At 51.6% G+C, this 23186-nt stretch overlaps 2 protein-coding genes across 6 annotated transcripts in view; one reads left to right on the top strand and one right to left on the bottom strand.

The window, feature by feature from the left end:
* Positions 1-71: 71 nt before the first annotated feature.
* GORASP1 (golgi reassembly stacking protein 1) lies at positions 72-9633 on the top strand. Of its 3 annotated transcripts, XM_059664441.1 has the most exons (10): positions 72-236; positions 2694-2774; positions 3252-3455; positions 4906-4992; positions 5117-5247; positions 5498-5593; positions 5639-5870; positions 6586-6736; positions 7218-7367; positions 7592-9633. In XM_059664441.1, the coding sequence occupies exons 1-10, from the start codon at positions 174-176 to the stop codon at positions 7867-7869; spliced, it is 1473 nt and encodes a 490-aa protein (XP_059520424.1). In that variant the 5' UTR covers positions 72-173; the 3' UTR covers positions 7870-9633. The 3 variants fall into 3 exon arrangements, with proteins under 3 accessions (XP_059520424.1, XP_059520426.1, XP_059520423.1); XM_059664440.1 differs by having other exon boundaries at positions 73-236; positions 5498-5870; XM_059664443.1 differs by lacking the exon at positions 2694-2774 and having other exon boundaries at positions 5498-5870.
* Positions 9628-23186, bottom strand: part of WDR48 (WD repeat domain 48) — a 34397-nt gene continuing 20838 nt past the window's right edge. For 2 of the 3 annotated variants that reach the window (XM_059664437.1, XM_059664439.1), the window contains 11 exons: positions 22589-22691; positions 21693-21790; positions 21170-21277; positions 20755-20851; positions 19952-20047; positions 17696-17801; positions 16716-16803; positions 15396-15431; positions 13743-13819; positions 11962-12154; positions 9628-11567 (listed from right to left, as the gene is read on the bottom strand). In XM_059664437.1, the coding sequence (XP_059520420.1) occupies positions 11472-11567; positions 11962-12154; positions 13743-13819; positions 15396-15431; positions 16716-16803; positions 17696-17801; positions 19952-20047; positions 20755-20851; positions 21170-21277; positions 21693-21790; positions 22589-22691 (1098 nt within the window). In that variant the 3' untranslated portion in view covers positions 9628-11471. The remainder of the gene's footprint in view (positions 11568-11961; positions 12155-13742; positions 13820-15395; positions 15432-16715; positions 16804-17695; positions 17802-19951; positions 20048-20754; positions 20852-21169; positions 21278-21692; positions 21791-22588; positions 22692-23186) is intronic. The other variant, XM_059664438.1, reaches the window with a different exon arrangement.

Here is a 23186-nt window from a genome sequence, read left to right as displayed (position 1 = left end):
TTGGAGACGGAGCTGCGGGCCGGTTGCTAAGAGCGTCAGAATCCGGGGTGGGCGTGGCAAAGCGTCCACGTGACCAGGCGCTGGTAATTGAGCGCCGAGAGGGCGAGTCGGCGCTGGTGGCACCGGGTCCGCGCTGCGTTCGGGGACGCTGGCGCCGGGGTCGGGCCGCTGCCATGGGCCTGGGCTCCAGCACCGAGCAGCCCGCGGAGACCTCCGAGGGCTTCCACCTGCACGGGGTGAGTCGCTCCCGCGGCGCCGGCGACCGGGGCCGGGCGTCCACACCGACGCGCCCGGGACGCCTCGGCGCCGGCCCCCGGGCGGCGGAGGCAGGGACCGGCCCTAGTGCGGCTGCCCGGGTGGAGGGTGAGGCCCCCTGGGCGAGGGGAACGGCCCGCGAGAGGCGGCCCCGCGGCAGTCCCGGCCCCGGCCCGTCCGCGGCAGCTGTCGGTCCGGCGCCCTCCCCAGTGCCAGCTGTGCAGGAAGCGGGAGCGTTTCCTGGTCGGGTCGGGCCCCAGCAATAGCCCTTCTCCCGGGCGGGTGTTGCACCAGCCCCGGGCGGGACGCATCTGTGCACGGAGGTCGCCTGCGTGATTGCCTGCTGTGCAGTGTGTGCCGCGCTCCGTGCTGGGTCTGGACGCGGTCCCCGCTCTTGGGTCCGCGGGTCGGGAAAACCAAGTGGACGCCAGCTGCGGGGGGCTGGCGGGCGCACACGTCGCCCGTCCTGGGGCCGGGAAGGCTACTGGGGCTCGAGGACCAGCGCTAACCAGCCGGGGAGAGCGGGAGAGCCCGCAGCCGACGCGGGGACAGCGTTTGCAGCAGCGGAGGGTCCCGGGTGAAAGATCGCGGCGGGTCGCGAGGGTCCCGTACGTAGCCCGATGGGGATCTGGGGGCCGAGATTTGTACTGTAGAGAAGGAGGGGCTGTAACGGAGGTGAGCAGACCAGGGGGGCCTCCGACCACTGGGTCAGGACCCCGCTTCCCTTGTGTAGCGTGGATGGCCGCAGAGACCGGAGCGAGCTTGTCAGTTCGGTGCCTGGCTGTTGCCTGGTCTCTGTGTTGTGATGGTAGGCTCTGTGGGTGGGGGGCTGGAGGGTTGGACGTGATGGGAACCCCCAAGGGAAAGCCGGACAGAGGGTCATGCTTGCTGCGGGGTGTCCTGGGGAGGGGGGGGGGAAGGGGTGTAGTGGGCAGCAGCACAGATAATTTCTTCTGTAGAGCCATAGTGGTCAGTGACAAGGCCCAGGGCCAGGGCAGTAAGTACAGCCAGGCTGAGCACAAGGCCACAGGAGAGGGTAGACGGAGGCTCTGGGTGGCTGGGAGGGGGCTGGGCCTGGAGACTGGGGGCCTGAGCCTCTGGACCTCCTTAATGGTGGAGGACAGCAGTAGTGGGCAGGTGCCAGGAGCCGGGTCTTACCAGGGGGAGGTGGGGTGGCTTAGAGTGGCCCCCGAGCATGGAGGAGCGCCTCTTCCAAGCTCTCTCTGATGAACTGTCCTTTGGTTTTCAAAAGCCACGGAGTCCCAGCTTTCCCCTAAAGGGGTGGGGTTCTGGGGCTCTAGTAGATCCTCTCATTGGAAGCCACGGCAGCTTCTGGAGGTGGCACGAAGGGGCTCCGTTGGTGACGCTGCCACAAAGGAGGCTAGGGGTGGACTGGCTTTGATCCGAAGGCTCAGCGGTGAGCTGTCCTTCAGTTTGGGGGATCCACACCTGGAGGGGCTGGTGGGTGGCGGAAGCCTAGGGCCTTCCCCTGGCAGAGGTGAGCAGAACCAGAGGCCACAGGAACCCCGAGCCCTCTGGGCTGGGGCCTGGCAGATGCCTGGTCATCAGGGCCTCAAGCGATGACACCCAAAGGCCTGAGGGGTGGAGCCCACCTTCAGGGTTGGGACCTGAAGGGAGATAAAGGCCGCATTGTTCGGGCAAGGCTCTGTAAATGGGGCCTTGGAGAGGGATTTCGGCTGCAGCTGCAGCCCTGGTTGCGGTGCTTTTGGAGATGGGAGGAGTTGGGAGTCCAGTGCCGGGAGGGAGCACCCTTGGGCCAGGAATGACTCCTATGCCCTGCATGGGAGCGGAGGCTGAACTGTGAGGCGCGGACTTGGCACTGCTCACCAGGCCCCGTGGCTCAGGCTCCTTCCTGCCCCTGCGGTCTGCTCTCCTCAGCAGCTCCCATCGCCTGCTGGGCTGACCTGGGATCTGTCACCACAGGGTCTGGGGCCCTCTGGGATCTGGCCACAGGCTGCCTTCCCCGCTGCCTCTTTCTGGCCACAGCCCTGGTTCTCTCTCTCATGGGGCCCTGCCCACTTCTGTACGAAGGGCCCTCCCTTTCTGTCCACATCTTAACCTTTCTGGGAAGCCCTCCTGGCGTTCCCTGAAGGCCTGCGCCACCCTGTTCCGGGGGGCCTCCTGGTAGCCCCAGACTGCCCAGGGCTCTCCTACGAGGTATCCCAGGAAGCATGATCTGTGGATCATGGTCAGGGAAGAGCAGCTTTCCTAAAGAGGAAAAATGTGTGCCCGGGAAGGTGGTGGGAGAGGAGGGAGGCCACCTTAGCAGTGCCCACGTGCGGCCTGTCCGGAACGTTCATGCCAGTGCCCGTTTCCTCGCTGGGACACGGGGCGTGGTGATGGTCTCTGACATTGAGGGCCGGGGCTTCTTGGAAGTCACGGGGCGGGCTCCGTGACCGGCCTCTGCCCTGGGACAGGTGCAGGACAACTCCCCAGCCCAGCAGGCCGGCCTGGAGCCCTACTTTGACTTCATCATCACCATCGGGCACTCGAGGCTGGTGAGCTTTGCCGTGTGTGTGTGTGTGTGTGTGTGTGTGTGTGTGTGTGTGTGTGTGTGTCCCGTATGCCCCAAAGGAGGCTCCAGCCCAGCTCCCACCTCCCTTTTCTTCTCCCTGCCCAGCGCTCAGCTCCTGAGCTCTCTGGGGTGGACTGGAGGTCAGTGGACTCTTGGAGCTGGCCACGGGGCCTAGGGGCCTGCCTCTTGGGGCATGAGAGATGTGAGGGCTCTGGCCACAGGGCGGCTCAGAGCGGGACAGCCTGCAGTGCCCTGAACCCAGGAGGCTCTTTGATGAGTTTGTTGTGCTTTCTGGGTCAGAGGGGGAGCTGAGGGAGGCCCATTTAGCACTACTTGGGGGGTGGTGTGGCCCTGCTGGGGCAGCTGGCCACCAAGGCCCTTGCCCCACCTCAGACCCAGACTTGTCTGAGTGGCCGGATGGGGTGTGGGGGTCCTTCGAGTCAGCCCCCTGCCCCCGTAGAACAAGGAGACTGACACGCTGAGGGACCTGCTGAAGGCCAATGTGGAGAAGCCGGTGAAGCTGGAGGTGTTCAACATGAAGACCATGCGGGTGCGCGAGGTGGAGGTGGTGCCCAGCAACATGTGGGGCGGCCCGGGCCTGCTGGGCGCCAGTGTGCGCTTCTGCAGCTTCCACAGGGCCAGCGAGCATGTGTGGCACGTGCTGGTGAGTGGGTGGGGCTGGGCACGGATGTGGGTGGGGCGAGGAGTGGGGCATTCGGGCCACAGGCCAAGCACGGCAGGGGAAGGTGGTGGGGCCAGAACACGTGAGGGCGTTTGGGGGGGGGGGGTACCTGGGGGTGGGGAGTAGGGTGTGGGGGCAACTGGGACAGGGCCAGTAGCCAGGTGGGCTATTGGAGGACTCCCTGAGGGCAGGGTCCTTCTCACTCCAGTGTCCAGAGAGGGCAGCTCTTTACCTGCATGGCGTGCCCTGCCTCTTGTTAGCCGTATGCCTTTGGGCACTTGTGACCCTCTATCCCAGGGTGGGCACATCCAGCCCGCGGGCCAGGTGAGGCCTGCAAAATCATTTAGCCTGGCCCTGCCAAGGCATGAGCGGTGAGTTAATTAAATGTTTGACCAAATAGAGCAGGCTATTTGTAAGTTGATAATTGTGTGTGGCCCTCGAGTGTCATGATAAATATCCAAATGGCCCTTGGCAGAAAAAAGGTTCCCCACCCCTGCTCTTTACGTGGTTTCTTATTTCGAGAGGTGGGGCTGCCACCTACTGGAGGGTGGTGGTGCCGCCGCGGCCGCCTTGGCGTGCTTTTCCGGCTGGTCCTCTGAGACGCCTGGGCACTGGGCTGGTGCCTGGGGCCTGAACCTTGTGAGTCTCGGTGACGGAATTGTCACAGACGTTGCTGTCCGTGTCCATCACGGTTACACGTGCACATGTGACATGTGCGCCCACTGGTGGTGCCCAAGTTCGCAAGAATGCTTGCTCCCGCGACCTGGTGACAGGAGGGTGCCCTGAGTTGGAAACGGGCTGGCTTTCCAGCCTCCTCTGTTGCTCACCGACTTCTCGGGGAGCCTTCTCAACCTTAGACCTACCTCAGCTTGTCCGCTAGTGCCACGGGGCGAAGATGGAAATCCCTGTGCATTCCGAGGAGGCTGGGACGGGCCAGTGGCTCACGGCTCCTCTAAGGGAGAGGGTGATCCTTATACCCAGTCCTGCCCACTGCCCTCGCCTCCATCCCCTCCCCAGGGGCCTTCACAGCCATGCAGTTGGGCGCTGACTGTGGGCCAGAGTGTGGTTTTCATTCTTTGCCTATGTTACTTCTAAAATCTTCTCAGCACCCTATGAGTGAGCACTGCATATCGCAGTCTTAATTGTTGGGAACCTGCAGCTGAGTGGTTAAGTATTTGTCCAATCGCCCAGCCAGCAGTTGGTGGAGTCAGGAGTTGAACCCAGGGCAGATTCCAGAGCTCAGTGCTGTGAGCCATGCCACGGTACTGCCCTCTGCTGGGGAGGTAGGGGAATTGGGGGGTAAGGTAGGAGAGTCTGGGCTCCAGGCCTTGGCCTGGGACAGAGGGCAAGTGTCCTACAGGCTACCTGGAGAGGCAGCTCTGGCCCCTCCTCCACGCCAGTAGTGAGGTGATGGTTCTCTACTCTTCCCCAGGATGTGGAACCCTCTTCGCCCGCCTCCCTTGCTGGCCTGTGCCCCTACACAGACTATGTGATTGGCTCAGACCAGCTCCTGCAGGAGGTGAGGAACCCGAGGCCCGGCCCTCCCCTGACCCCAGATGGGTGTGGAGATGGGGGTGCAGTCCATGGGAGGTGCCTCCAGTTCCAGCGCTGGGCCAGGGCTCAGGCCCGTGTGTTTGTCCCAGTCTGAGGACTTCTTCACGCTCATCGAGTCCCATGAGGGGAAGCCCTTGAAGCTGATGGTTTATAACTCCGAGTCCGACTCCTGCCGGGAGGTATCTGTGACTCCCAACGCAGCCTGGGGTGGAGAGGGCAGGTACTTCCGGGAGTCGGAGGGCTGTAGGGTGGGGTCCTGGTGGGCCCTGGGTGGGCCTGGCTGGTGGGCATGGACCCCAGAGCCCCGTGGTAGGGGGCGGAGGGCTGGGCCCTGGTTTGGGAATCCTGAGGCTGACCATGGTCCAGGAGGCGTCCTTTTAGCCCCCTCACTGCCATTGGTGGGTGGGGGTGGCAGGCATAGGAAAGGCTGTGGGACAACTCCTGGATTGAATGTTTCTGGACTTCGGCAGTCTGGGGTGTGGTATCGGCTACGGGTATCTGCACCGGATCCCAATCCAGCCCCCCAGCTACCACAAGAAGCCACCTGGTGCCCTGCCACCTGGTACCTCGCCACCTGGCACCCCACTACCTGGTGCCCTGCCACCTGGTACCCCATCACCTGGTGCCCCGCCACCTGGTAACCCGCCATCTGGTGCCCTACCACCTGGTACCCCACCACCTGGTGCTCCACCATCTGGTACCTCACCACCTGGTGCCTTGCCACCTGGTACTCTGCCATCTGGTACCCCACCACCTGGTGCCCTGCCTCCTGGAACCACCCCCCTGGACTCTCCTGCCCCTCCTGGCCCAGAGATGGGTTCCAGGCAGGGTGACTACTTGGAGGTACGTGGGGAGCACCTGTCGACTAGGGGATGTGGGGAGCTTCATGTGGACAGAAGGAAGAGAGGGTCTGGAGGCCCTTAGGAGGCCCACCTGCTTGTGGGACCCAGTGGGAACAGGTGGGCCCATTCTGGGACCATGAAACCCGCTCTGGCTCTCCTGCCCCTGAGGTGGGGAGGTGAGGCAGTAGTTGTCACTCACATTTCATGAGTGGGAAACGGGCGCCGGGGCGGGCGGAGCCTGCGGTAAGGCTGGGCCAGAGGCTGGGCATCAGAGTCCCCCCCGGGCTGGTTGTCCGGCCGCGTCTGCAGGAGAGTGCTGGTCTTGTCTTCATGGCTGTTGAGCAGGTCCCCTGATGCCTTTAGGCACGGGGCTGGTGCCTGGGACCTGTGCCCGGGGCATGGGAGGATTGCTTTCCAGGCATGCTGGAATTCAGGGAAGGCCCTTCCTTCTTGTGGGTCATTGACGGGGCCCAGCCAGATGGGCACCTGGGCTCCTCAGAGTGGCAAGAGTGCTCCCTCTCCGTGTCAGCACTGCCGGGGAGGCCAGCCAGGCCCCTGTCTGACTTCACATCACCTGTAGAGAGGGACCGACCGCCAAGGCTGTTTGCTCCTTCAGGCAGAGCGATGCTTCTGGGGCAGGTGGGGGCTGGGGTGAAGCTGGACTACACTGTCCCAACCGCCCTCTCCCTGTGCCCTCTTTTCCCTGGCTCCCCTAGGCCCTGCTGCAGGCACCTGGCTCCGCCATAGAGGGACTGCTTCCTGAGCCTGGGCCTCTCGGCTCTGGTGTGCGTGACCTCGGCGAACTGCCACGGCCCATGGAGACTCCTCTTCAGCCGCCGCCTCCAGTGCAGCGAGTCATGGACCCAGGTAGTGAGCAGGTCCTGGCAAGGAGGCTAGGAACCTGCCACCCCTGGTGCCGAAATGGGCCCCAGGCTCAGGCCTGGACTTTGGCAACAGAACCAAAACCTTCCTCAGACCTACTGACCCCTACTCTGTGCCAGGATGGTTGCAGCTGACCTCGTACAGTGTGTAGACGGGGAGACTACTCTCCAGAGAAGAGAGGTGCCCGCTCAAGGCTGCAGCACATTGGGGCTGGAGCAGGGTCTGGTCCCTCTGCCACTCCCATGATGCCCAATGCCAGGCCCCTTTCTTTCCTTAGAAGCAAGCAGTTGCGGGGGGGGGGGGGGGCGGGGAGGGGAACCTCTGGGTTGGGTTGGGGGCATCACCACAGGCTGAGATTAGTCTCAGGCTGAGCCAGGTGCCCCAGGAACGGGGCCGAGGGAGCCAGGGGACTGGCCTTCAGCAGGCAGGCTCTTGTGCTGGCAAAGAGCTGTGCCCCTTCCCCTAGGCTTCCTGGACGTGTCGGGCATCTCCCTCTTGGACAGCAGTGCCAGCGTCTGGCCCAGCCTGCCCTCCTTCCCAGAGCTGACCTCCACCGCCGTGCCAGCCGCAGGGCTGGAGGACGTCGGCTCCAGCAGTGGCTCTCACGAGCGTGGCGGTGAGTGGCTTGCACCCGCAGGGGCCTCTGGGAAGGCTGTCCCGTTTCTCCATGGGTCAGAGGCTGGCATGTGGGAGGAATCCGGCCATGTCAGGGTGTTTGTACGCTGGCTCTCTCCTCCCCCTCAGTGTCTGGGTGGGCTTTGGAGGTCAGTGGGGTTACTGCCCCGGCCACACGGGCCCCAGGTTCTACAGGCCTCCTGAGCCCTCTCCTGTGTGTTGCAGGTGAGGCCACGTGGTCTGGATCAGAGTTTGAGGTCTCCTTCCCAGACAGCCCCGGTGCCCAGGCCCAGCAGGACCACCTGCCGCAGCTGACCCTTCCCGACAGCCTCACCTCTGCAGCCTCGCCGGAGGACGGGCTGTCTGCTGAGCTGCTCGAAGCTCAGGCCGAGGAGGAGCCGGCAAGCACAGCAAGTCCAGGTCTCAGGGCGGAAGCCGAGGCAGCCAGCCAGGCCCAGCTCGCTACCCCCGAACAACACCCTGGGCAACGGCAAGGCCCCTGATGGCATTTCCTGAGGTCCAGGTGTGGGGAGGTGGCTCAGGCCACACTCCGGGCCCAGCCCCTCGCCTGATCCCAGCCCAGTATGTCCAGCTTCCTGGGCTATGGCTCCGAGTGATGTGTGGGGACTTCTGTAGGTGAAGGGCTCGTGTCCACTCACCCTGCTGGTTTCCAAGAAATGACCTGCCAGCATCTGCGGGATGGCCCTGGCTTTGGGGAACTGAGCCCTTGTTTGAGAATCTTAAGCACATCTTTGGGGTGGTAGGGAGCTGGGAGCAGCACCCCAGGGTAAACCGGTTGGGCGGGAGCTGGGGGAGGAGAGGAAGGCTTTGCTGCTCGTGTGGCGCACGGAGCCCTGGTGGTGGGGAGAGGAGGCGTGGGCCTTGGGGAAGGGCATCTTGGCCGTGTACGCTGAGGCCCAGTGCTTGCTCCTGCGTGGTCACTGGCTTCCCAGGAAGCAGCAGCCCAGGCGTGATCAGGTGTGGCGGTGGGGTAAGGGAGGAAGGGGTGGGTGTGGTGTTTGCCTAACTGCTTTGCAGAGCTTGCCTTCCTGCACAGCTGAGCCAGTGCTGTCTACTGGAAGGCACCCCAACCCTGGGGACCCTTGAAGCCCCAATTACTGTCTCTTCTGTCACGTGCCCCCATCCCTGTGCCACACTGCACAGCTGGCTCAGGTTGACTGACATCTGCCAGTCACAGCTGGAGAAGAGAGGCAGTGAACTTGCCCACCTCTCATGGGAGAGGAGGGTTGGAAATTCTAGAACCTTCAGCAGATACTCACCTGTGCTTAGGCCACGATGTTTCTTCTTCCCCCGGGCCGACACCCCACAGACCTAGTATCTCCAGTGTATCCCCTGTCAGCTCCCAAACTTAACAATCTCTTCTACATACACAAGGCACCTGGCCAGCCCCAGTGGTGAATAAGTTATAAATTTAAATTCACACTCTCCAAGCCAGTCCTGACCAGATCTCTTTACACACAGCTCCCCCCACAAGGGGAAACGAGAGGTCAGGGCAAGAGTGGGTGAGGGCCCTTCTGTCCTTTCCCAGTGTGTGTGTGCTGTTCCTCCTACCACCAGGTGCCTTGGGAGGCTAAGGCATGCATGGGTCTTGTGCTCTGTCCTGCAGGGGTCCTCACCTGCCCCGGCTAGAGTCCCTTGCCTTCCCACACTCTGTGCTCGTTGCCATGAAGGCTGCCTCTGGCCTTGTCCTCTAGTCTCTGTCCACATTGAGTCCCTACTGCTGCTTGATTTGTAATGTTCGCATGTACAAGGAAATCAGAGCTCTTAGGCCCGCAGCACAAGGACGATCAGCCGAAGGTGGCACAGGCCAAATGTATGCAGGGAGGCCCCCAATTAGCGAACACTGAGTTTCTAGCGCTCTGATCGCATGGACAGCGAGCCCTGTCCAGCCCACCAGCGCAGCCACACTGCAGACAGGAGGCCTGGGTGCAAGGCCGGCGCCGGGGCCTGCTCCTGGGCTGCCTGGGAGCCCAGCTCCACCTGCGGAGCTGCAGGAAGAACAAGCCCAGAGACTGCTCCGAGGACAGGTCCCTGCGCTGCAGCCTGGCCGCCTGGCCCCGGCGCCCTCACCCAAGGGTTCTGGTCTTCCTTGCTTCACACATGCCTCTTCCCAAGTTGCAGGATAAAGTGGATACCAATGCTAATCATTTCCAGGGTAAACAGGAAAACCAGGTTTCTCAATTTCTCCATCATCTGCTCTGAAGGAAAATGACAAGTAAAAAAATAAACATGTACTATGCTTTGAATATTTTAACTAAAGCCTTTATTCTATACAACTGTGAAATACAGATTTTTACCCTTTTGGCATTGCAGACTGTCCACTTTTCTGGAAACTTACTGGTTTGACGGGAAGAAAAGAAAAAAGTACAACCATGCTGGGGTCAGATCTATGACAGGAAGGGAGCACAGCCGCCCCTCGAGGCTCGGGAGCACGGGAGCAGGGCAAGATGGCCCAGCAGCAAAACCCTCCCTTTAGCCCAAGGGCCCCTCATGCAAACACAACAGGGCTGGTAAATGAGTTTGGTGTGTTTTCTGACATGAATTCACGGCTATTGCTAAAAAACGTGCAGCAAAAGTGCACTGTTGTATCCAACAGATAGAAAGGGCTGTTTACAAAAGAAGTGGGCTGCTCTCTGCGTGAGGGAGGGGCTCACGTCCTCAGCCAGCGGCAGTGACCTGTCCACTTCCCAGAGGAGGCTGCCCGCGGTGAGGGAGGGAGCCCTGTCCCTACAGCTGTGCGAATCCCAGTGTCTCAAACAGGAAGGTCTGGACCGAGGCCCATCGGCTGCCTTCAGCTGAACCCGTGAAGACGTAGAAAAGAAACCCTTCCTCACCCCGCCCCGGGCCCCGCTGCACACGAGCTGGGGAGGCCCCTGGCCTGGAAGGAACTGCCTCTGAAGGCACTTGTGCTTCTGGCTCCACACGGGAGGCGTGTCTCACGTAGTCTGGTCGGGGCAGACCATTGCTCTCGTCTGAATACAAATGACCTTGGGGAGAATCCAAAGTGTTTTTATGCCAAAAGTTGAAGTGTTTATCCCCAATAAGTTATATTCTGTACAAGATCCAAATGATTCTATGAAAGCTTTAGATTGTTAGAAAGAACAGTGAAAAGCAATCTGGATAGAGGTACAACAACAAAAACCTGCATATAAAACTCTGGAAAACAAATATGTATGTTTCCAGGCTATGAATTACCAAAGCAACTCACCATGATATCCTTGCACTGACACCATACATTTTAGGTAGCATTTTAAACGAAGTTAAAATTTCACCACGGTCTTAAGTTTTGATGGTGCCTTGCTGCTCACCAGAGCAAGTACCTCTGGTGCCACCTGGCTTTGCCCGTAAATAAAATGACACAGTGGAGGAAGGAGTACGACAGCTGCACCTCCCTGTGGCTGCCGGACAGTCCGGGGCACCGGGGTCTGTGTGGCATCGCTGGGACACAGCGGTCCAAGTGCTATGGCCCAGCCCCTGGAGGTGCCACAGCTCCATCTGCAGGAACACATCTGAGGTGCAGTAGTAGAAACAAGCCCAACACTAGTCATTTATGAAATGGGCTGGCTCTCGAACTGTGCATCAGCAAGTTCCTATTAAAAATAACTGTCTTAAATGGGAAAACAATTTGTTTCTAATGACAAACTTGGAAAAAGCCTTCATAGGTACTGCACGAATGGAATGTACTCTTAGAAAAGCTACTCAGCACGTGTGAAGTGGAAACACAGCGACAGATACGGCCCTACAGGATGTGTTTCTAACAAGTGCTAACGAAGATAAGGTCCTTTGAAATAAAAGGAGGAAGCCAGGCCTGCGCTGGCCTGTCAGTTCTCTGTACATCTCGAGAGACAGTTGGCTGGGGTTCTGCTCTCGGACTCTGCCTCCCTGGGCACAGCTTGCTCTACATAAGGAGACTGGTTTCTATATTACATTTCCATTAGTCACCGCAGTTGAAAGAGAATCTCGGTCCATACCAAATCGGCCATTAGAAGTCTGGCTCCCACTGGGCTCAGTGGGCTGCCTAGGACTACTCTTGGGCCACAGAGGAAGGTCAGTAAATGGATACCCAGGAGCGCTCGCCCACCCCTCACGTGGACTTCTGCCGGTAGTGGAGGGTGAGGTCACCGCCACTCTTCCATATGAAGTGTTTCACTGTCCGCAGGTCCATATTTGGATCCAAAACCTGAACAAAACATAAATTAGAAATGTCAAAGCCTCTGCTATCTAAGGCCTTTACGGTTGCCTCTCACAGGTGATCCAGAGCGCCCTCCCCTCCCCCACCCCCGGGGTGGCAACCCTGGGCGCAGGACACCGTCTCCAGCCATTCCTCGAGAAGGCCTTCAGTGCATCTTGTGTTAAAACAGCTCCACCCACCCCACTTCACATCCTAAACTAACAGAATCTGCTCTGCAAATCAAGATGACCCTGTGTCCTTTCCTTGGGAGACACCCCGAGTTCCTTAGAGCTTCTTTAAGAGCAGAAGCCCCTCCTCCCCTGAAAGGCAACAGACCTGGGAGCCATAATCAGACCCCATGATGTAACTCCGAGCACCGGCCCTGGTCCGCAAGCCCACCTACCTGGTCCTGACACAGAAGTTCAATTTTCTCCTCTGCCAATACAGCAATATCCTCCTCTTTCTCCTGTTCTCCTGGCTTTTCATTATTAGAAGAGCTAGTGGTTTGCGACTCATTATCCAAGTTGATGATTTTCTCATAAACATGTTCCATGACTTTCCGGACTTGGAGCATGTCGCTAGCAGAAAGTCTATCTCTGTAAAAGGCAAGGGCAGACTTGACATCAGGAAGTCACTGGATACTCTCTCTTCCATATTCTTTGGTGTTAACATTTTATAAGGATGAAAACAGACCACAGAATCATAAACCAATACAAGTTTTAGTCATTGCCTTACGCCATTTTTAGAACTGCCAACCGACCTCCATGGTGCCCTTTAAGCCATGACTGTGCTGCACCAGAGCGGACACACTAACTGCTCTGGGAGGGAAGGTGGCTCCGGGCTCCCAGGCCCATTTCCCCCAGGGCCTGCCTTCCTACAGTTTCAACCTCCTGCCCCAACTCCACACCCACAAACCTGAGAGCTGACTGGGTATCTCCAGTTGGCTGTTCCTCAGGAACCTCAAACTCTACATGTCCAAACCCAGATTCATCAACTGCCTCACCCCCAAACCTACTTCTGTTTCTCTGATGTCAGTTAATGGTTGAACCAAGCAGGCTCAGGCTCAAACTCTGAAAGCACCTTGAGTTTAGGGTCAATACATCTAGTGACGTGAGATCTAGGACAGTGATGGCGAACCTTTTGAGCTCGGCGTGTCAGCATTTTGAAAAACCCTAACTTAACTCTGGTGCCGTGTCACATATAGAAATTTTTTGATATTTGCAACCATAGTAAAGCAAAGACTTATATTTTTGATATTTATTTTATATATTTAAATGCCACTTAACGAAAATTCAACCAAAAAAATGAGTTTGCGTGTCACCTCTGACACGCGTGTCATAGGTTCGCCATCACTGCTCTAGGACTTGCTCCTGTGTGTGTGCAGGCAGGTGGGGGGAGGGTAGGAGGAAGCAGCAGATGAAGCAAATGTTTGGCCGTGTGTGGAGAATGACGAAGCTGCTGGATGGGATAATGGGGGTTCATTCTCCTGTTCTGTGTTTTCTATATGATTGGAAATACCCCCAACAAAAGGTTTTAAAGTCTTATTCATTTTATTTGCTAGGATATACACCAATGAAACCGGAATTTCTTCTCCGACTTCCTTGTGAAGTTATTTTCCCACCACCCCATCCTAGGCTGCGGCACAGAGGTCCTCGCTAGTTTTCAGTTCTTGCGCATGCTTCCACTTCCACTTCCATGTCCCTGATCAAACCATTTCCTGGACCTGGAATATCTCTTGAAGTTCTATCCATCCTTGCAGGTCTAGCTCAAATTCCGTGTCCTTCGAGAAGCCTTTCTGGAAAGCTCCAAAAATTCATTTCTTTCCCCTAAGCTCATGATTTCTTAAGTATCCATAGAAGCAGTTATTGTGGATACACAGGAGCACTCACCCAGCCCTCACGCGGACTTCTGTCAGTAATGGAGGGTGAGGTCACATCACTCTTCCATATAAAAGAGTGTAGGGCACAGATTATGGCAAGAGACAAAATCCATGTCTTATTTTTGAACAGCTGTAGCTTACCACAGTAGGTACTTGGTAAATGGTTAAACTGTATGAAGTGATATTATAAAACTAGCCTTATATCTAGTCCTTGCCTCCTTTGCTATAAAAGCAATCATAAGGAATAAAAAACCTCTCTGGTAATTAATTAGATAAAAGCATCACATGACAGTACATTTACTTACTTTTTTAAGGTTTTTGCTCCTGAAGATGCATGAGGTTGGAGGTAGAAAGGAATTTTGTTGAATTTGGGCATATTTTTCTGAAATATTAAGAGTAAAAAATGGCATCATAGTTTCTATTAACTGATAGATTAAAATGATGTCAATAGGAGAACATGATTTACAAGTTAATAGTTGTTTTACAATTAAAAGTCACTTTCTATGAAATTTACAGTAAGCTATCAAATTATCTAAGTCAGCCTTAGACAAAATGTATCAGAAAAGTATAAGGTTCAGTTTTGTAATAAAAGATTATATGTAATGTCAGTGGCAATATGAACTTGCAAACATGGCTCTTTTCAAATAACAATTCAAGGTATTAAAGGGAGACAAATTTTATTTTAATTCGTGAAGCCATACAAACCGAAATCTAAATTCTACATTAAACTATTAAGGCTGATCCCTAAAGGCCCATACAAAAAATTAAGTGCCTTGAGAGAAACCCATAACATTTGTCTTTGAGCAAAACCATACTCTACGCTGGTGAGGCCCCTCATGCAATGGAAAGGCCAACCAGGCCCTCCCACGCTCTTCCCTCTGACGTCAGAGGGCTGAGATTTTGCACAAGAGTGGAAACTTCAGCCAACTAGCTAGACATCTACCGTGAAGTAAGCCACATACTTAGTGAAAGATAAAACTAACTGGTCATCTTTTCTCTGGGTATCAATCCCCTCCGAGCCTCCATGCCCTGGCCCATCCAGATGTCTCCTCTCAGGAATAAGCCACAGGCCTAAAGTATGCCAGGTGAGTTGCACACTCAAAGGAGTAGTGGTTTATGGGGGAGCTCGGACTTGGAGACGACCACAGAATACCCACCAGGTGTCACACTGGCGTGGAGGTGGTATATCTGGGACAGAAAATACTTTCTGAAGGTTCTAGAGATTAAATCTCTTTTCATATGGCTTCAGGGGTATACAAAATAGGTCAACAGCACAGAAGAGAGTCTAGAAACAGACCCATGTGTATGCAGAAATTTAGTATATGATAAAGACAGCATTTCAAATTAGTAGAAAAAGGATTATTTAAAAATTGTGTTGGCACACTGGCTATTGTCCATTTGTAGAAAGTTAGTATCCTACTTCACACCAAACAAAATAACTAATAGATTAAAGACCTAGACATAAACAATTATCATAAACATACTAGAGAATACAGAACATTTTTGCTACATAAGCAAGACATGAAACTCAGAACCATAAAGTGTCAATCTGATTATATAAAATTAAAACTTTCTGCCTAACAAAAATACCACGAACAAAGTAAAAATTCAATTAAGAGACATAATAGTCAAAGAGTTAATATTTAATATGATGAGCTCCTATAAATTAATAAGAAGGAGAAATAACCCAATAGAGAAATAAGTAAATAACACAAGCAATTCACAGAAGAAATAGAAATGGCCAATATGAAAAGATACTTAACCTCACTACAAATTAAAAAAAACACCCAAATTATATTAAAACAATGAGATAGTATTTGTCTGTCTTTTAGCAAAGATTGAAAGTACCCAGTGTGGGTGAGGGTGTGGGCACGCATACACCGTGGAGAGAGTGCGAACTGGTACAGCCTTGTGGAGGGCAATTTGCCGATATCTATCAAAATTTAAAATGTGCATACCCTTTGATCCAGCAATTCCACTTCTAGGAATTTATCCTAAAAAGTACACAAAGTTATATGTACAAGGATGTTCACTGAAGCATTGTTTGTAATAGAAAACACTGGAAACAACCTAAGTGCCCATTAATAGGGTACTGATTAAATAAATTATGGTACATTTACACAAGGGAATAGTATACAGTCATTTACAAGAAATGATCCAATCTGTAGAGTCATGAAAAAATGCTCAAGATAGATTTTTAAGTAAAAACAAAAACAAAACAAAAAACCACCAAGTTGCAGAACAGTATGCATAACAGATCTTGTGAAAATAAAACAAGCTACATGTAGGTAATATATGCTGATGTAGCATAGAAAAAAGCACTAAAGGCTCCGCACTAAACTAGTAACAGTTATTACCTCTGGGGAGAAGGACAGGGGGCAAATGGAAGAGAAGGAGTGATTGAGAAAGGGATGGGAGTTTCACTTTATTCATTTATGTTCTTTAATAAGCATATATTATTTTTATAGTTAAAAACCAATACAGATATCCACAGATGAATACCAATACTACTTCTGCAACTTTGGAACTACAGGGAAGCAGAATAGGATTCTACCTGGCAGTCTGGTTTTTACTTAATCAATTTATTTACAAAAAGTGAGACTGTAGAGGGACGGGGGTCCTTGGGCAGGGAGGGGCCTGGAAAGCTCTGTATATAGGGCTGTGAGACAAGGGACCCTCCAGTTGGAAGGGTGCTTTGTAATCACATAAAGTAAAAAGGGAGTTACAACCACTCCCTCCTCCATCCTCGATTAAAAAGACGTCTCTGAGGGAGCCCAGAGGAATGGGGAGCCCAGGACTTAAGGGTGTTGGAGGGTTCCGCGTGTGCCAGGGTTGAAGGGGTGTCCCCGGCACCAGGCGGCTCCTGCACCAGCTGGTAGAACTGCACGTAGCCCTCGCTGGGTGCCGCCTGGTTTTCACTGACAGGAGACACAGAAGTCACTGTGGACATGCCAACCAGTCTGGCACCGGCGCAGGGCTGTGCAGTGGCTGCAAAGGGCTTAGAGCTGACACTCGGGGCTCCGGCTCTGTCCCTGGCACAGCTCCCGGGGCTCCGTGGCTGCAGCAGGAGGGCTACTCCGACTGCTCTCTTCCTGACGGAGCCTCGGGAGGCGGAGCACGAGGATTCGGGGATGGTGTCCTGTCAGCTTTCTGGGATTTGTTTTCTTTGGCAATCTAGTTTTTATGACACTTTCAGGTTACACAGTCTGAAGCAGTTCTGAACTTGCTTCATGATCTGGAAGAAACACCAGGGCGAAGTGGGACTGGAGGACACTTACATCCACAGTGATGTCAATCACCCATTGCGGCACCGTCTCATTGAGAAGCATGGACTCGGTCTCCCCTCCGGAATCCCGGCAGAGCAGCCTAGACATAGCCACCAGGCAGTGAGTGACACGACAGCAGATGACAAAATCACTGTTATAAACACTAGACCAAGGGACAGGGCCTTACAGAGTTCCTTCAGGACAACCCACTGAGCTGAGGAAAGAAGTGCAGCCAGCCGGGATGGCTCACTCAGCTGGAGCGAGAGACTCCGGGGCCAGCAGCACCAGCGCTGCCTCTGAGTCCCTGCGTAACGCGGGAAGCCTGTGTGTAGGCAAAGCCCTCGAGAAAGATCCCCTGCCAGCCCTGCAGCCCCCGGCACAGGCCTCCCCACGGAGCGGGGGCAGGGTATTTTGGTAACACACTCAGGAAACCACCATAAAGGCAGAGAATGCTGTGCTCAAGGGCAAGACAAGCATCTTTCTTACTTATGGCCCTACAGACGGCTCCCGTGCGCTCTCCCCATCACTCTAGCAGGCCTTGCTGGCAACGTGTAGGTAGGGCCAGTGCAGCTCTTTCCTGCAGGGACACACGCAGGCCAGCCTCACACCTCAGATCAGGCCATCGCTGGGCCCAACAGTTCCCAGGAGCAGCCCAGTCCATCCTGCCTGACCCAGCCTGCGGGCAGTCATCTACTCTGACGCTATCCTGTGGACAGGGACTTCTGGTGCTGCCATCTGTCCCCTGGCCCCGGCAGTCATGCTGAATACGTGAAAGTGAGTTTCCTGCAGACACCACCAGAGAAGCTGCCTCGAGGCAAGGTGTCGACCTCATTTAACAGCAGAGGCTCAGCTCTCAGAACAGTGGTCTAATAGCATCACTTAACTCTCTCACCGAGATGAGAAGCTTCCCAAGCCCTGGCACCTCTAGAGTGGTAATGAACAATCTGTAGCCTCCGCTTCCTTAGACATGCCTCCAGCCCTCCTGCTCATACCTGAACAGGGTGCGGCCTCCTGCTTCACCAAAGATCACGGGGGTGTGGGGGGGCACTTGGAAATAGCCATTCCCCTTCTGTACGCGGTTCTCCTGCTCCCCATTTACTAGGAAAAGATACAGATGGTGTCAGATGCGGAGTTAGTGCAACGAACAGATTCTAAACATTATGTTTACCCAGGCTTCAAACACTGCACTATTTTTAAAGTTAAAAGTCCTTTAAGTCGGCCAGAGTAAAAAATAAAGGCAAAAAGCAAACCAAGTCCAATTCCTGAAAGTAAGAAATACTTGGTATAGCAACTTGTGATGTGCCCCATGAGAAATGACTGCGTTTCAGAGGGTTTTAGTAGAAGAGATTCATGTTTGAGATTTGAAGCAAAAGCATAACCATCTACTTGAACCACAGGGGAGCCTAGGAAAGTGTGTTTATAAATGGTAATCTAGTGTGTGTTTTTAGTAGAACTCTAAGCTCAGAAAAATTTCTTGGGTCAGAAAAAAAATTATTTTCATGGCGGCCAGAACTAATGGCAGAGGGATCAGTGAAAAATAAAATCCCCAGAGAGGTCATACTCTTGCTCATATTGTTCTCTGCAGATTTCATTTCACTGTTTTCTCTGTAATCTTTTGACCCAAGTGCACTTAACCCCCACTCAGGTGCCAACTTGCTCATGAATTTCCCCAATGAATCTGGAAGCAGCCCCATCCTCTGAAATCCTACAGCACCTTCAGAGCCGCTCCCATGACACCCAGCACTTCTCCCTGGACTCAGAATGCTTCATGCAGGTAGCTCTCTGCCCTGCAGAACGTCAGTCCTTGCAGGACAGGGTCCGTGCCCAGTTATCTGCATTATCCCCACCTATAACTTACTAGAGGCCTGAGTAGAGCTCAATAATATAATCTAAGCAACTCCCGAGTATCCGCTGAGCACAGAGCAGGTACAGCAGGTTACCAGACAGGTGGACACCATAGTGTCCTGAGCTCTGGCTGGGGAGGTGGGCGGGCCCTGCCCTGCTTTACTGTGGCACTTTGACTTGAAGAATGACTTGGGGTTTCCTGGGACTTCTTCCCCCAACCCAAACCTGGATCCAAGAGGTGCTGACAGTAGCACTGTTTCTTGACTAATCTTTATCGGACACTTGGGCCTCTGAGGGCATCCTGTCTGTGATGTTACAGATGGAGGACAAGCGAAGAACAGGACAGGACAAGCCCACAGCTACACTGCTGATAAATGGCAGAGCCATACCAGAGCCTTGCTTTCTCAACCAACCCTCGGTGGAGAGATCTGTCCACTGAGTTTCCCTGGGTCCCAGCCCACTGTGCAATTCTGATGGGGAGGTGACATAAAAGAAAAGCCACATGGGGGGACCAGTGCCCTCTCTCTGGCAGGGACATCAGGAGACTGGCTTTCAAGGAACATGCCATGCTTACAAAAGAGATTTAAAGTCCAAAAATCATTCTGGATGAGTCATCAGCAGAGCGAGGTCCCTGCTAGGTGCGCATCGCTGCTGACCACCAGAAGCGGGCCATCCTCGGCGGACTCCAGGGAACTCAGAATCCTCAGCAGAGTGGGCCCTCAGTAGGTGGGACACAAGGCATCTTCGACTGCTGTAGGTTACACATGAGCTGTCAAATTTTAAGATCTTTCCTCCCCTTTCTTTAATCAGACTGAGCCTATGAGAAGGTTGCTGCCCCTGCCTGTGGCACACACAGTCTTTGAATGTCCTCAAGGGCATTTATTCTTTATATAGATGTGTTCACTTTTCCTGACACTTCTGAGTTGGAATTTGATTTTTTTGAAACATTCAGAGCCAAGATCAGGCAGATCATCAGACTAAGTAATAGCAACATTTCAGGCCAACATGAAATATGACAATACAAGGCCAACCTGGCTTTCTGATGCCGCTAACTAGCTAGCTTGAAGGTAAGTCCAGCAGGTCCATGGATACCCTGGGAAGCAGCTTCAGCATAAGCCTGCTAAGCTGTCTACTTTCAAGGACAAAGGTCATGTGAATATACAGGGTTGATTCTCTCTATATTGAGCAGTTTCCCTGATTGAAAGTTCCTTGGATTTTCAGTGAAGACTGGATGGATGTTCCTTCTTTGGGATGTGGAAGGGAAGGCAATAAATTGGGCACATCACAAATATTATGTCACAATTTAGCAAATGCTTAAAATGTTTCTTAAAATAACAACCAGTCTAAGTCTTTTTAACTTCTGAGTAATTGTTAATCATTTATCCCAATATAAAAGCACGAACCATGGTTTACTTCATTTTCTTCTTCGTCTATGGGATTCACATGTGTTCTAGGCCAATATTCTAGGAGTGCCTGGAGCAAAAGTCCTCCTAAGTTCACTGCAACAGAGTTAATTAAAAAGAAAAAAAATGGAAAAGAGAATTACTCGTTTTTACCTAAAAATAGAGGGAAAGAAATAAAAACAAGTTTCCACATATTCTGATGTTAAAATCTTTTTCCTAATCCTCACCTGAGGATATGTCTTTATTGCTTTTACAGAAAGGAGAGGGAGAGGGAGAGGGAGAGGGAGAGGGAGAGGGAGAGGGAGAGGGAGAGAGAGAGAGAGAGAGAGAGAGAGAGAGAGAGAGAGAGAGAGATGTGTGTGAGAGAGAAACACCACGTGTCCCGACTGGGGATCAAACCCACAACCCTGTGGTGTATGGGATGACCCTGCACCCACCCAAGCCACCTGGCCAGAGCCTGATGTTAAATTCTTAACCCAATGCCAATGATGTTTAAAAGTAAGACTTCAGAGTTTTTTCCAAGTCTATTAAAATTTTATCTTTGAATGTTTAAAACAGTGGTAATATGGAGCAAACGTATTCTATTTGGTTGTTCAGATATAGCCATTCTTTAAAAGGCTATTTCATATAAAGCCACTAGAACGGTATTCGTATACATCGGGTACATGCTACATTCTTAGGAAAATCCTGACCAAAGACATCATCAACACAACAGAACAGACTCTTAGAAAGATGAGCACAAGGAGGGAGCACAGACCCACCTTCTCTTTCGCAAGGAGGAGGAGAAGGAAGGACACACTCACGTTTTGGATCTGACCCGTCAGGGCTGCTGAAGCCGGCATCTTTGGCAGAAACCCAAGCAGCAAAACAGTCGCTCTCGTCCAGAGTAATAGTCAGCATCTGTCAGAAGCAAACGTTGTTAGCGGCATGCTGTTTGGATACATTCTCCAAACGCGTATCTAAACCTTTATTTGTACTATTAACTAAAGTGCTAAGCCACAGATTCAGAACCAAAAAGTGTTTCATGCAGTTCTATGCAACTACAGTTTAATTTACTAGGATACCAAAAGATATTTAAACTACATTTTGCAAGAATTAATAATTTTTTCCCTTTCACACTTAAAAACATAGGACCCTGTAATTAATAATACTTAATTTTGAGCTACGCTAGAAATTTTCAACTATCCCAAATTGCACAAGTACCAATTGTGAACTTACCCCTGTTTTTAAGTCTACTGAGAACCAATTTGGTACATACACCATCTTAAATCTTTTTTTAATTTCATCTTCAAAATCCACTTTGCCCAGATCTTCCACTTTACTTGCCTATACATAAAAAAGAAAGTATAATAATTAAGTGGCAACTTAATTTGATTCTGACTTAGCTACTCAAAATTTTACACATTTTCACATTTTGCCTATTAATATGGAGTCTAAAACATTTTTTTAAAAAATGGTCAAACATTTTTATTTTAGAGCAGTTACCTTTAAATAACTATTACAATTTTAAATTAAAAAACCCCCACAAAATATTCGTTTTGGAGACTATAGCCTTATCTAATATTCACGTAAGAAAGTATCTGCCCCCCAAATAAAGTATTATTGAAACTAAATCTTAATTTATATACTTATTATCTTGGTGTATATCTCTCTATGTATCTACATCTATGTATATCTATATCATAAAAAATAAGTGGGATACATAAACCAGTATCATATATTTAATATAAAAGATACTTACCTTCAATACGTCCCAATATGCCACATTGTTATTGGTATCTTTTGTTAATATATGTCTCTTATCATTCAGAATGTGGCACTGAATAATACTGGCACCGCCTAAAGGAGAAGAACCCACACAATTAGCAGAACAATCCTTCTACTACATTTAATTCACTGTGCGGCAGTAACTGTGAACTGGTATCTAACAGAACATAAATCATACTAGCCCCCCAGGAAGAAGAAGACAAATCAGAAGACTATGTCATTATATCTAAGGCAACTTAAGGCCAATCAAACAAAAACAGTCTGGTTTTAATACAGATTACAGATTAAGAGAATCCTCACTCCAACACGGGGCTACTGGTTGAAACTGTTAAGGGCAGACAGTTTTACCCGCTGGGAAAGTCCAAATGATGACAGGAAACCTTTAAATGAGCCCCATCTCTCATCAACTTTTGCTTCCTATCTTCCTTCTCTTTATGCTCCTGCAGGAACACTGTTCTTGAATGTGTCATTCAATATTCTAATCCCAAACTCTGACATTAAAGTCAGAGGTGCCATTACAGCTGTAGTCTGTAGAATTCTAGGACCAGATCTGACTTTTCTGGCTTGTGCTAAAAGACAACACTAAACTCTATATATTTTTCAGAATGGCTGTTGGCTTTACCAAGACCGTGACTATCCTGATGCTGGGTAAAAAGATTAATTAAAGAAAGCCCACATTTTGAAGTCACTAAATAGCAGTTTTTAAAAGCTTTCTTCTATTAAAAATAAATAAAAATGCTATTATGAGTCTTTTGTTGACATCAGAACTACATTTAAAGGAAGGTCATCTCCTCCATTTCTGTCAGTCTCTTAGTAACTACAATTAATCTCCACAAAAGGTACTAAATACCTTCCAATTTCCTTACTCACCTTTAATAACCTGGTCAGGTTGTGTACAAAGGGGTGTTATAGGATTTGTACAGTCATTGTCATAATCTCCAGAGGCTCTAAAGTTGTGAATTCCCTTCAATGTCTGAAGGAACAAAATTTATTATTTAATCATTTTATGCTTTATAAGCTTTGCCAATCTGTTTAAAGTGGCAAGAAAAACAAAGAATAAACAAATGAGAACAACCCAACAATAAAAACATCAGCCAAAAAATACATAGTGACAAAGTATGATTATCTACCATGATTTAAAAAACCCAAACGAACATTAAGAAGGGAATGTCTTTTTGGAGAGAACAGCAGGCATTCTTCCAGGTAAACTATGTTGATCGCAAATTAGCATAATGAAATTTAGACAAGAAACGTAACATTTGTTACAGTACAGAGACAGACCACTTGACCTGCATAATAAACAGGAATAAATATAAACACTTGCTCTTTTGTTATCCACGAACAGTCTGGTAAGAAAACTTAAAGTCTTCAATTAAGATTTAAGCATTAATAGTACTTTTGATGACTTCTCTCTGACCATCCTCTTATTTCTCTCCCTGTTTTTCATACTATGAAGAAAAAGGAAATG

The sequence above is a fragment of the Myotis daubentonii genome, chromosome 14, assembly GCF_963259705.1.
Source record: "Myotis daubentonii chromosome 14, mMyoDau2.1, whole genome shotgun sequence".
NCBI classification, from domain to species: domain Eukaryota; kingdom Metazoa; phylum Chordata; class Mammalia; order Chiroptera; family Vespertilionidae; genus Myotis; species Myotis daubentonii.
The sequence above is the reverse complement of the archived record's forward strand: the minus strand, read 5'-3'. Positions and strand labels throughout refer to the sequence as shown.